Here is a 13,862-nt window from a genome sequence, read left to right on the forward strand (position 1 = left end):
AACATCTTATATATAACGTTTCTACCTCTCTAATAAAGTAGATACTTGTGTTTAGAGAGGGAGTTCGTTTCACATTTTTTTATATTTTTTTATAAACAAAGTAAATTAAAACAAAGTAAATTAAAATTAAAATTAAAAATAAACAAGGTAAATTAAAAAAAAAAAAATAAACATTCTTTGGTATGGAGTCTAGGAAGGGGTGAGTCTTAAATGTTTTTTAATTTTAGTTTTAAAAGTTTGATAATACTTACTTACTTTTGTTTTGTAAATGACCCCGAGATAGTTACCCCTATAGTTTTGAAATATTATTTAAGAACGCCCTATCCATATGACCAACAACTGCTTTAGATTTTATTAATTTAGTTTTTATTTCTTTTTATCATATGCATACTGTCATAAATTTATTATTGTTTTTTGCTGCCAATTTTATTAGATTGTGTTTGGTATAAATCAATTTTACATGTAATAAAATATATTGATACGTACGAGACAGTTGATTTTTGTGGTTGATAGAGTTTTTTTTCTTTCAAAGCTTATTTAATAAGTACTGTTCAAGAAATATACATAAAATATATATGATAAATGTAGATGAGTATTATCGTGTATTTATATTTTCGTTTCATAAATATTTAAATTTATTAATATTTAGCGTATTTTATCCGATACGAAACTTCAGCTAGAGTTATCACACTTAACTCTTAAAAGACTGTGGTAAATAATCCCTTTGCGCACGGTGATGTAACATTGTGTTACCACTAGTAACGACGGAATATTCTCAAGTTCAGACATTTGAAAAAAAAACAAGGAGTCATACTGTTTAATAATTCATTTTCCATCATTTATGCGAATAAACATATAATTTAGTACTGTTATAGCAAAACAAATTAAAAATCACAAATACGCCGCTCATGTTACGCGCGTGCGTCCCCCATCACTGTCATCAACTGACTGAAGACTGAATCTGTACTAGACAACACCCGCCGCAGAACAGCGTCTCTGTCTTCCTTGTTCTGATTTCTATCTTCGTGCTCTCTCTCATATAAGGTATCTGTATAGATGTGTTGCTGAATTAGCGGACATTCATTCTTTGCGTAGCAAGGATAAATATTTTTTGTATTAACATCCAGCATAGTTATACAAATTTTACTTTCCAAATCCGGTGTGAAAATGTCCATTTGAAGATTACTAAAAATACGAATTTATCATTTAAAAAAATAAGAGAGATATATCAGGTCTTGTGTCCTATGTCGACTAGCGTGACATCACAGCCACACAACAGTTAAAACGGTGTTTTATTATGTGTACAATACAAAACAATGTATATATATTTGATTGAAGTTGCATTTATAACATTCATTCAATGCGGACTACAGCTTATCTTAAAATAGTTTTACTGAAATTATTCATACAATGAACAATATTAATAATAATAAACGTAACCAACTAGATATTTACTTTCACCTAATTCAAGCAATTTTATACAAAGTTCTTTAAGGTTAGTGAAACTGCGAAGTAGCCCCGATCATAGTTTTCACGGTCTGATGCTGTGCAGGTCTTACACATCCGACATCATCGGTTTATTCGATGACGCAGTATTTACCAAAAAATAGAGAGCTAAATGGTTATTTTATGGACTATGACGTCATATGCATAAGAAAATTTATCGAGTGTAATAAAAAATCTTAAATGATCTACTTAATTGATTATGACCTCTATAAAGTTTCAGCTACAAAAAATAGGTACATTTTTTATCGAGAAATAACAGGTTATTTCTCTATACTCCCTGAAAATGTCCGGATTTCCAAAGCTTTCTTCAAAAAATATAGTTTTCCGTTAAAATATTGTCATCTTTCTTGATAAAATTTCTTGAGAGCTGATGAATCCAGTAATTTTCTGCATAGTTTTGGCCATCTCAAAATGTTGTTGACGAAAAGTAATTATTTACATATATATTTTTTTCTTTACAGCTCAATAGACCGGTATAAGAAGGTTCTGTGGAAGGAAGTGCGCGTGGGAGATCTCGTCCACCTTTCCAACAATGAAGTGGTTCCTGCAGACCTCGTGTTACTGCGTTCCTCGGACCCCTCGGGACTGTGCTACTTGGACACTTGCAACTTGGATGGAGAGTCCAACCTTAAGCCTCGCCAGGTCGTCACCGGCTTCCAGGATAAGGTAGAGATCTATTAAGTGTAATTATAAATATGTTGAGTTGCTTTGGAGTACTTTTTCCAACGAACCCAATAAAAACAAAAATGAAAAGGTCAAGATTTCAAAATTGTATTATTTGGCGAATTAAATGATAAGGAATGGAATTATTTTGCGAATTAAATGATGACAAGGAATGGAATTATTTTGGGAATTAAATGATGACAAGGAATGAAATTATTTAACACGGACACAGTAATGGAGTTGTATGGGAAGTAAAGGTTAGGGGATTCGTGGAAAGATATTTAATAATGTTGCAGACCATAGAATTATAATAGTCTAGATATCGCGTTCGCACACAACTTAGTTGTTTTACATTTTGTCCATTTATTAAAATTGTAGATGTCGTTTAGTACGCAACTGCCGATTTAAATTCAACTTCGCCGTGTTTTGTTGTTTTTAAGTGTCAAAATACTGCTGGGATTAAAAGAGAATAGGGTGGGATCACATTTCACGTGTAAGTAGCGAATTCACAAATAATGTTATTTAAGAATTCGATTATTTTACCGTCTGTCAGATTATTAAATAAAACAAGGCGGACATTTTGTTAGTATTGCTAGGGTTATCGAATTGTTACTGGCTTTCTTAATTAATTACTTAATTACTAAAAGCTTATTTAATGTTTTTTTAACGTTTGCCTAGTAAAAAACACGTACTCTTACTAGGCTAACGTTAAAAAACGTTACTTAACTAATCCTACTTAATCCACTAGTTTTTTTTCCGTGTTCATTGCAATTTACTTCGCGACTCTCCTATTGATTTAAGTAAATTAAATTCCTCGTTGCATTCATTCCGCGTGTCTGCTATGGCTGGATTGTTATCGTCAAAACTGAAACTGACCCAGGGTCTCACGTTCTTTGGCGAGGTTTCATTATTTAGCCGAACCATGCGGCGGCGTCCTTGTTGCACGGTGGTCAGTAACTACTAGATCATCAGCAGCACGAACTGTCCAGCTGCCTCATTCTGGACAGATTCGATTGTTTTATACTGTATTCACAGTTCACATACCACCTTTATGATTTATTGCACGACACCGGAATAGCGCAGCGCACCAACCTTCGTGATTTCAGTTTTGTTCTTTTATACTGCTCCCGTTTGGCCGAGTGACAGTATGTATGCATATCAGCGGTTCCTAAAAGGTGCTCCGCGGAACCCCGGGAGAGTTAGGGCTTATTGTCGTAGAAAACAGGCAGTCGATGTCGGGTTAAAAAATTCCGCCCGCACGTACAGAATCCATCGAAAATCAGACCTAACCCAGTGGCTTATTGAATTAGGAAGAAAAGAAACTGAAAGCTTATTAAACTACATTGCAAGGTAAGTTATATTAATAGGAATGTTATCAGCCTTCTATAACGAGCGTCTTGAGGATGCGGCGGTGGACCTGGCTTGGACACGTGCTGCGCATGCCTCAGGAGAACCTAAACCCAAGTTGCCTCTTCTTTAAACCTGCGGGCTCACGCCGTCCTGGAAGGCCGTCAATGACGATCTTTAGACTTTATTCGTCGGAGTTAAGGGGCGCTGGATTGACGTGGGAAGAGGCAAAAATGCTGGCTGGCGATAGGGTCTCCTGGAGGCAACTGGTGATGTCCACATGCTCCACTTAGGAGCGGATGTGGAAAAGAAGAATATTATCCACAACAATTTAAACACTCTACAATACAATACAAGAAGGATAAAATTTATATATACATGTGTATGAAAGGGTGTGTATGTTTATGTGTATGTATATGTATGAATATATATATGTATACATACATATATGTATGTATATATGCGTGTGTATGTAGGTGTAATGTATGAATGTGTATGAATGTTTATTTGCACACGTGTGTGTGTATATGCATGGAGATATATAAATAAACATATATGTTAGTCTGCCTTAGCACGGATCTTTTCCTACTAGGCATTACTTTATAATATATATATTTTTTAATATATTTAAAAATTAAAAAAAAACTGTGTCTGAGTATGAGAATTTGATTGATATTGAGAGTTCATCCTCTCTAAAACTTCGAATCAGCTTATTCAAACTGGAATGAATTTTAGGCTGGACTTAAAGATGAATACCCCGCAGTCGTTGAGAAGGCTATCATGGTTCTGATTCCGTTTGTATTGACTTTCCGATGAGAGACTAGCTTTTCAGCTACACTACACTAAAAACAAGTTCAGAACTAGACTGGATGCCGCTCCAGATCTCCGTATTCAGTATTCAATTGTCGGACTTTAAACCTAATTCTAGTGCTATTATAAGTAAAACTTTGAAAATAATCACTCGAATCACATAAAATACGTGCAGTAAAGATTTTTAATTCAAAATGGGTCTTAAAAATATATATTTTTCCAATTTCGTTTTTACTGTCAATATGGGGTTCCGCCAAAAAAGGTAGATCAATTAGGGTTCCACAGCCAAAAAAATTTAAGAACCGCTGATGTATACTATACTTCAGTTCAATTGTTGGACAAGTTTTTATAATGATGTAACTAAAGTACGATTCGTGCGGCTTTAAATTTTTGTATTTATATTTATCAGGTCGCCATTTTTTCCCTAAAATAAGAAATTATCCACATTTATTTTGCTGTGTGAAAATTCATTTCGCGTTTACTAGATAGCCCTTTTATAATAAACATACATTGGGTTCAGCATTTATCAAACACCTAGCCGTTTAATAGTACTTGAGATTCCGATTACATCTAATATTAATGTCTTATAAAACGAAACAATACGGACCAAAATGGACACCAAGTAGTTGGAATAATAGGCATCATCCCTCTGTAACTACACTCGTGCATCTACTATCTTCCAGGAATTATCAAGAAGCCAGTAGGCCGCATGGCGGCGGTATCTACCTACTATCTACAAATGCTACTCTTCGTACATCTTCCTTGTTACAACAGTACTTTATATATTTCGTTTTTTATTGTTTACTTCTTGGCATGAACACTTGACAAATTTACTAATGTTTACGTTTATTTTCGTAAATTTATTGATATCGTTTTAAGTTGCTAAAATTCCACTCGTCCATGAGCTTTGTAGTTGCACGACGATTTGTAAACTAGCTTCTACATGTAAATATTATCAACTATAAAACATCTAAGTTTTGTGAATGGGATTTCGAATTCCAACCGTCCATACGCTTAGTATAATTCGCTTTAAAAATAAACCCAAGATCTTTAATTTGGTAATTGCGTGGTAAAACTACATTGTTCATGTTGTACGGAAATAATACCGTTACATCCTTGTCGGTTTGATTAAAAGCATCCACAACATAGCCGAATCCGTTTTAAAGACTAAATGTCTTTCTTCGTATTCTCTCATACAAGCATTCATTTTATTTTCATTACGAATTGATTTTATTTCTTCCTCTTTTAACCAAATTCAGTAAGGAAAGCCGCGTACAAATATTTACATTCACAACTTTCAGTGTTTCTTTTGACTGTCGCCGTAAACACCTTCATCGTCTTCATGGTAAGGACAAGGGATCACCCAGTTCAAACCCCTTATATGTCGACAGCGATAGGAAATGTTAGTATCTACTCTTTGGAGCAACAGAACGCCCCACATGGCCGGTCACCGGCGGCGCACCCAAAAGCAGCAGACTTACCCGAATACTACTGTCTGCAAACCAACTTTTGCCACCACTCATGCCTACTCAAACTGTGATTATTGAAGAATTTTCTTGTTATACCATGTATATTTTCGATTACATCGAAATAATTTCAGCACAAATATTATTTTATGTAGAATTATATGAAATTATAGCTTGTCAAGAGTTTTTTTTTTAAAGAAATATTTGCGTTCTTATGATTTACCCAAATATTTAATTTTGAGGGCCATTTTCAACGAGTTGTAAATAACTCACTATTGGAAAATAGGAATCAAGTTGGGGTAGAGTAGGATTCGAACCACGGACCTTTGGTCCGTGAGTCCGAGACACTAGCCACAGGACCACAACCCGATAAGTTAATGAAAACATTTCAATTGAAGGTTTCCGACGAAGATACTTAAAGTTTCTAATAAATGTTCGTTTAAGTACTACGTAAACTTACGTAAACCTTGACAAAGAAGCTTGTTTGCTTTGAAACCGGTCGGTGAAAAAAAAAATTAGTGGTTAAAAACAAAGTTGTTTTATTTATTTTATTATAATGAATAACCACAAAGTTAGTGCTTCAAATATAAACTTTATAGAAGATAAATCTGTTAACTTCCTAATGTAATCGGGCATCATATTTACTATCCAAGGTAACATGTTATATTTTTTTTCCTGAAAAATTAAATAGAACTATGTTGTCAACGGTAGATTTATTAGGTTTGAGCAGATTGGCCGCATCGCGTTGTGTTAAGGGGGGTTGAGGCTATCGGATTCCGTGACCGTGCGATATTTCAGGGGCCCACGTGTTGATCGCACGTGGCGGCCCTTACAGTCAGCCGTGAATAATGGAGGCCCCGGTAATTGGCTATCGAATGTGGGTTTTACTAAATCGGGGGCGAGTCACGCGATAGGACTGGCTGTGGGCGGAGGGCGTTTATCTGCACGGGGCAAGTTATTGCACATTTTATTACCCCGCATTTTGTAAATCACCCCCCAATAATACAATTCGTATAAATACACATGTTTTTTCATGTTTACTTAGCTTACTTAATCCATGCCCAATCCCTAGGTGGAGCATATGGTATCTACGGAATCTCTCGAGGCCTTTCGGTCTGTGGCCAACTCCCGTGTTCGCGCCCCGTTGTTCAGACGTGAACTACCTCTTTCGGGAGGCATCCGTAATATATGGCCTAGCCAGCCGTATCGCCTCCGCTTGATGAGGTTGCTGCGTCCGTTGTTTTATTTCCACATTCCTTACGCACATTCAATCTTCCTCCGAGGCACCTTTTCTCCAAAACTCGATAGTTTGCTGTTTTGGGCTCTAGTGAGGTGCCACGATTCGCATCCGTAGAGAAAACGACCAGAAGCTACGCAGGCATTGTATAGGCGATATTTAGTTTTCACCGAATAAATTTTTAGTCTCCAGACAGCTTTCGTACTGTTAAATATTGTTGAGTACCTTCGGCACGGCAACCCCAGTGAGATTATTTATTATTTATTTACTAAAAGAAAGCAACATCAATTATAACAAATAATCTAAAATTTTAGGCCAATTATAGTTTTCTATACACTAAATTCAATGATAAAAAATAATAATAAAAGAAAATGTTTTTTGTGTTTTCGGACTTTAAAATCCTTTCGCCGGCGGCTCCATTCGGAGTAACCCCAGATCAGCTTTCCCTCCTTTCTTCTTTCGAACAAGAGAAAATAATTACAATATTTAAAAAAAAGAACTGAAGAAATATCTTCTAGATACTTTATAGTGCCTGTTTATAAATAAATCTGTAAAATATAAATAAACCTGTCATAAAAAAAAAACGTGTCCCACCGAAAAGTCTTTAGACTTAGTGGGTAACAAATTCTTATATGTATTTTTAAATTATAAAATAAACACTGCTCTGCAGCACTGAAACTGAAGTGTACAAAAAAAATAAATATTAGGTAGGTACAGTTAGATTAAATTATAATTTATATTTTTAATTGAGGTTCTAGCATTTTCTTTAAATTTGTTTAGAGAGAGGAAATATATATCTTTTTATATATCTATTTTAGTAAAAAATGTGTTGTAATTATTTAGAATTCTGGGAAAAGATGCATTCTTATTATTATTCGTGCTTGAAATACCAACATGAAACGATTGTTTATAATGTGAAAAAATGCATTAATGCGGCGCCTGCTAATCCTGGCCGCATTTCCATCTCTTTTTGAATGTTGTCGTTTTCCGTTACGTGCACTCCCAACTATTTAAAACTCTCGACCCCTTCGACGACTTGGCCTGACAATGCCGAGGATGTTGATTCATGTTTACTAATGTATAATTTCTGAAAACCAGATAATCATATTAGCAGTGGGGTCATTTGGTATTTGCTGCTGAAACAAATATGCTCACTGTGACTAAACACAAATTTGTTTGAGTCTGTCATGAATTGTTTACCATGTGCATTATTATGTAACCACAACTCACGAATTCCGTTTAGTTGTTATTTTTTCTTATACCATACATAATTATTACAAAATGAAGTTGATCAATAGTAATACAATAATAATCACTGTATTTTTTTCCAACGATTGAAGACAAAATTTAAATAATTTAAAATGCTCGTGTTTGTTCAATTTATTATTTATTTATTTATTTACGGACATTGTCCATTTATTCAATTCAATTTGACATGTTATTCTTTAAAACCAAGTCTTTATTTATTTATTTGACACTTTATATACATATACAATAAATATATTATTTTGACATGTTATCCTTTAAAACTAAGTCTTTATTTATTTATTTGACACTTTATATACATATACAATAAATATACATATAAGGGCGGGCATATTGCCTAAAGGCAATTTCTTCCTACCTACCCAAAATACATGAGAATCAATAATTATAATTAAGTAATTATATTTTATCAACAATATTTTGGGTTTGTTTTGTTTTTAGACATGGACTGGATTCAACTCCTTATGAAGCTGTTAATTAATATCAACATATTACAACAGAGATGAAGAACATTTTAGAGAAGGTAATATAGAAGTCTAGGCATCTTCGAAGCTTATGACCTGTCATTGGCTGGTTTAAGTGGCCACTTTACACACCGTGTAACATTCACCTTTCTGCCCATATTTGAACATCTGTATTCCTGCAATTCTTTCATCTGTTCATGTTTTTGAAGTTAAAGAGCCGAAATCTTTATTTATTTATGTTGATAAATCCACCTGGTCCATGAAGAAGTATAAAAATTAAAAAATACAAATTTCAGGCGTTGCCTAGTATGTCGGTGATATAATTCAATCAGATGGATCTCACCCGCACAAATAAAAGTTTCGGTTCAAACTTCAAAAAATCAACAGATGAAATAATTGCAGGATTATAGATGTTCAAATATGGGCAGCGTGCTGAATGTTACACAGTGTGTAAAGTGGCAACTTAAATCAGCCATTGACTGACAGGTCATAGGCCCTGTAGATTCCTAGATTTCTATATTACCCTCTCTAAAATGTTCTTCATCTTTGTTCTAATATGTTAATTATATTTTAGTTGTATAAAACTTTTGAGTATATTTTTCAATATAAATACCTATTTTTTCAATAAATAATATTGTTTTTATCTAATGCATGATTACCTATTTTTTTTAATTGCGCAATTTGAAAGAAAAAAACGCGTTCTGAAATGGCTAAATCGTTTGATTTCTTATGGATGAGACTTATGGACTTAAGTATGAAAATTGCATAAGAGGTAAAAATAAAAGATATTTTTCCCGAGTTTTTATGTCGTCTAGATATGGTTCATTATTCCTGTTGACGTTTCGGACAGCATTGCAACATTGCCGATGTTAATAATTAAAAACAAAAAAAAAGTATTTTCTTAGTCGAATTAAACCCTGTTTTAGAATGAAACACATTTTCTAAATGCGAAAATATCTCAATCTCCATCTTCATTTGTAATTATTTATTTTTTATCAATATTCCTACAGAGATGAGGTAGAATTTTTTTCAAATTCAGGATTATCGATATTCGAGCGTTTACAGGGCTTACGACCTGTCATTGGCTGGGTTGAGTGGCCACTTTACGTTTTTTAACAACATTCCCCATTCCGCTTATTAGCGAATATCGACATTGGCATCATTTTGATTCCTGTATATATCCTATTAAATGAGAAAGCATTCACTAGCGTGTTGGAGCACCATCTATGTATTGATATTGAAGTTAAGTATTTTTAATTAGCATATTACGATTTTAATTAGCGTAATATGCTAATTAAAAATACTTAACTTCAATATCAATACATATATGGTGCTCCAACACGCTAGTGAATGCTTTCTCATTTAATAGGATATATACAGGAATCAAAATGATGCCAATGTCGATATTCGCTAATAAGCGGAATGGGGAATGTTGTTAAAAAACGTAAAGTGGCCACTCAACCCAGCCAATGACAGGTCGTAAGCCCTGTAAACGCTCGAATATCGATAATCCTGAATTTGAAAAAAATTCTACCTCATCTCTGTAGGAATATTGATAAAAAATATATACCTACTCCCCCTCGGGAGAAATCCAGATTTGTGTATGTACAAAAAAATACACATACCAAAAAATAATGTAATTATTTATTTTAATTTTTTTGTGATAAGTGATAAAACAGAGTATTAAAAAAATAAAGCATAATTACATAGCAATGGAATAAATATTAAAAGTAAAAATAGTAAACAAAAAATCCCACAAAGGCATGGCCTGTTCGTGGGTATACAAGAAAATGTTAATGAATTTTTGCTCCTATAATAAATAATGGACAGTTATAATATTTTTGTGTAACATAAGAAAGAAAAAATAAAATATTCTGTAAAATATAATTTGGTATTTTTTATTATTATTAAAGGGCAACAAAATAAATCATAGAAAAAAAGAGTTCATATCTTTAGTTTGAATCCAGGATAGTGCATGTTTTTTAAAAGAAGGAACATTTTGAAAGTTTGTAATCAATGTAATAATGTAATAAATGTTTGTAATATCAGTAAAAAAAGAATTTAAAAATTCAAAAGACTTTTACGATACGAAACATCTAGAATTTCCTTTCTACTAATAAAGTAACAAAGGCTTCTCGTACATTCATTTGTGACGTGCGCCATTATCATTTGATTACTCCATCAGCCAAATATATTTATTTTCGGACTCCGAATATATTACTTTACCCTGGACCAGACAGATTTCCTTTAGCTGGACCGGATATTCAAATTACCCTGTTTCTCTCAGATTTTGTCGGAAACAGGCGAAATGCCCATCTTCCTCTTTAGACCCCCGCTGATTTCGTTCAGTTGCCAATCCTGCGTTTAAATAAGAGACACTGTCATGCTAATTCTCCGTTTTATGTTAAACTGAAGTTTATTGGTCAAATGTGAAAATACCGTAAAAATATCAATCCCGATTGTGATAAAGGTCATACATAAATCCTTCTTTATCTTTCATTTGTAAATACCCCTTAAATCTAACCGAATTGATATATAATATTATATGTTTGTCATTATTCAAATGTCACTGGTTTTTTTGCTTTTACAAATAAAGGGCACATGATATAAAGGATGAATGTCAAAAAGGAAGTTTTGAGATTGAACGTTTTTTAGTTTTCAAGCACCTCGGATATTAAAATAAACGTATTAATATATTGGAACCTGTTAAAACCTGTCGGCCTCGTGGTGTAGTGGTCAGCGCGTTTGCCTACCACGCAAGAGGTCTCGGGTTCGATTTCCGACATGGTTGACATGAAATATTTATTTAAAAATGTGTTTTTACACTTGAATATTTCATAGTACCTGGTACCTGAAACGTAAAACTGATCATCTTACTTTCATGTAACAAAATGATTAAGATATACTGTGATTGGTTCACCAATGCTGTGTCCTATGTACCGTTAGGTGCGGAAAGGAAATGATTATGATGACGTTTAAAGTATTAAAAATAGCCTGTAATGTTTTATATCATCGAAAATGGTTTTTATTGATATTTAATCGATTTATTTCCAGTATTTAGACATCCACCCTTTAATGAGGAAGTTCAGTGTCTTTTTAATTTTTTTTTATTTGTTAAAAGACTATTAAACTAAGCCAAATTTAAAAAAAAATACTTATCGTAATATCAGCGCTATGTTTTTTTTAAGATTTGTATTTCTGAAATAACTCCGCGTGTGACGTCAGAGGTTGTTCTCTGTTAGTTCTTCCCATTGGTTCGTTTACGGTAAGCCAACCGGACATCCTTCCCAACTCTCGCATCATTAGTTGGTTCGTATGAACCAGTGGCGTCAATCAAAGTAGTGCGTTTTTATTAAAATATTTTTTATTATTTTTTCGTACATTTTCAAGAAACTTTAGCGTACAATTTAATGCTCTAATTTTTACCGCGCGCAAGAAAACATTTTTTGTATCCAATTTCCCGTAGGGCTGAAGTTCCTCATTATCTTGGAAAGTAGAGTGAAATTTGATTGAACTGAAATGTAGATCAAGTGAACGGCCGTCAGATGCCATCATTGCTTTAAAACACGTAAAAATTGTCATCCATTCTTTAAATCCTGCTCCCTTCAAATATAAAATCCCCTCAAAGCGTACGAGGGTACATAATATACATTATTAGCTTTTTCTACATTTAAACATCTTGTCATACATGCCCTACGGTTGTGTCTGCTTTTGGAATGACCAGACTTAAGATTTTGGTTTATTTGATAATGCCACGTCTTTCACGGTCGCCCTCGGCCTACTTTACCATTCATTCTCGCTATCCATATATATCTGTTTTACCATTCTTTCGTCATCCACCCGTTCTGCATGACCAAACCACCTCAGTGACCGTCTCTTAATCTTATCAGTTACACCTGTCTCAGATTTGCACTCTGCCTGATTTCATCTTTCGTAACCCTGTCATAGATAGATCACCAACTCATTCGTCGCAAGAGATCGCGTTTTGCATTTTGGCCTCGCTCACTCGCTTTCATCCTTCCTCTGTCAGTTCCATGTTTCACTTCCATGCTGTTGAATTGGGACTAAAACCTCGCTGCGCTCTGCCAGTCTATTGTAGCTTCGATCAACACATTTTTATTAGCTCTGAGCTCGCTTCATAAATATTTTTTCATATTTTTTTTAATTGATCGCTTTCGGAAGTTTGTATTCACAAAACATTAAAGAACTTTGAAATAAATTAGAAATGTAAACTCTTTCATGGATGTGTTTATTGTTTACTGAATTTCCGAACGTGTTTAACAGGTCGTTATTGAATATAGAGGTTTTTTAACGTTTATTTTTAATATAAACAGACGCTCTGCGAAATTGAATGGTTCTCAACAAAATGTTGGTTGTAATTTTTTAATGACGATAATTCTGTTTCGGTGGTAGGTAATATAAAATACAATTATCTTCCCACGATCGAGGGTATCAAATTTTTATTATTCTCATTCTACGCAGTTACTCTTCTGTACGGGAGTTCAGTGCTACGAAAAATTGGACATTAATAATGTTTTTTTACATGCGGTAAAAATTGGAGCATTTAATTGTACGGCAAAGCAAAAGTCTCTAAAATGTACGGAAAAAAACATTTAAATGAACTACTTTAAATGACGTCACATCATCATCATTACCTTTCCGCACCTAATGGTGCATAGGGCACTGCATTAGTAAACCAATTGCAGCGTATCTTGATCATTTTTGTTACATGAAGGTAAGATGATCAGTATTACGCTTCAGGTACCAGTCCAGGGACTATTAAATATTCTAATGTAAAAACACATTTTAAATAAATATTTCATATCAACCATGAGGGGAATCGAATCCGAGACCTCTTGCATGGTAGGCAAACCCGCTGTCCATTACACGGCGAGGCCGACGTGATGACGTCATAACGTCGCAAGTTCGGCGGCCTCCGTGGTGTAGTGGTCAAGACGCTTGACTCACGCACGGAAGGTTCCGGGTTCGATTCCCGGTGAGAACACAAAAATTAAAAATGTAATTTTTCTCAAGCCTGGTTGTTCTGTGATGTAATTCACCACTGTAATTGGGCCTCCTGGCCTGTTGTGGTGCAAAAAAAAT

General features: G+C 34.1%; 1 protein-coding gene across 1 annotated transcript in view; it reads left to right on the forward strand.

Annotated features, from left to right (window-relative positions):
* Positions 1–1,967: 1,967 nt before the first annotated feature.
* The window catches only part of LOC148285087 (phospholipid-transporting ATPase VD-like), a gene marked incomplete at its 5' end in the record, with an annotated part of 31,041 nt that continues 19,146 nt past the window's right edge, over positions 1,968–13,862 (forward strand). The window contains one exon of the mRNA XM_088230406.1: positions 1,968–2,172. Coding sequence (XP_088086532.1) covers positions 1,968–2,172 — 205 coding nt within the window. The remainder of the gene's footprint in view (positions 2,173–13,862) is intronic.

The sequence above is a fragment of the Micrasema longulum genome, unplaced genomic scaffold (genome assembly GCF_059751315.1).
Source record: "Micrasema longulum isolate JH-2025_06_02 unplaced genomic scaffold, ASM5975131v1 h1tg000065l, whole genome shotgun sequence".
NCBI lineage: Eukaryota > Metazoa > Arthropoda > Insecta > Trichoptera > Brachycentridae > Micrasema > Micrasema longulum.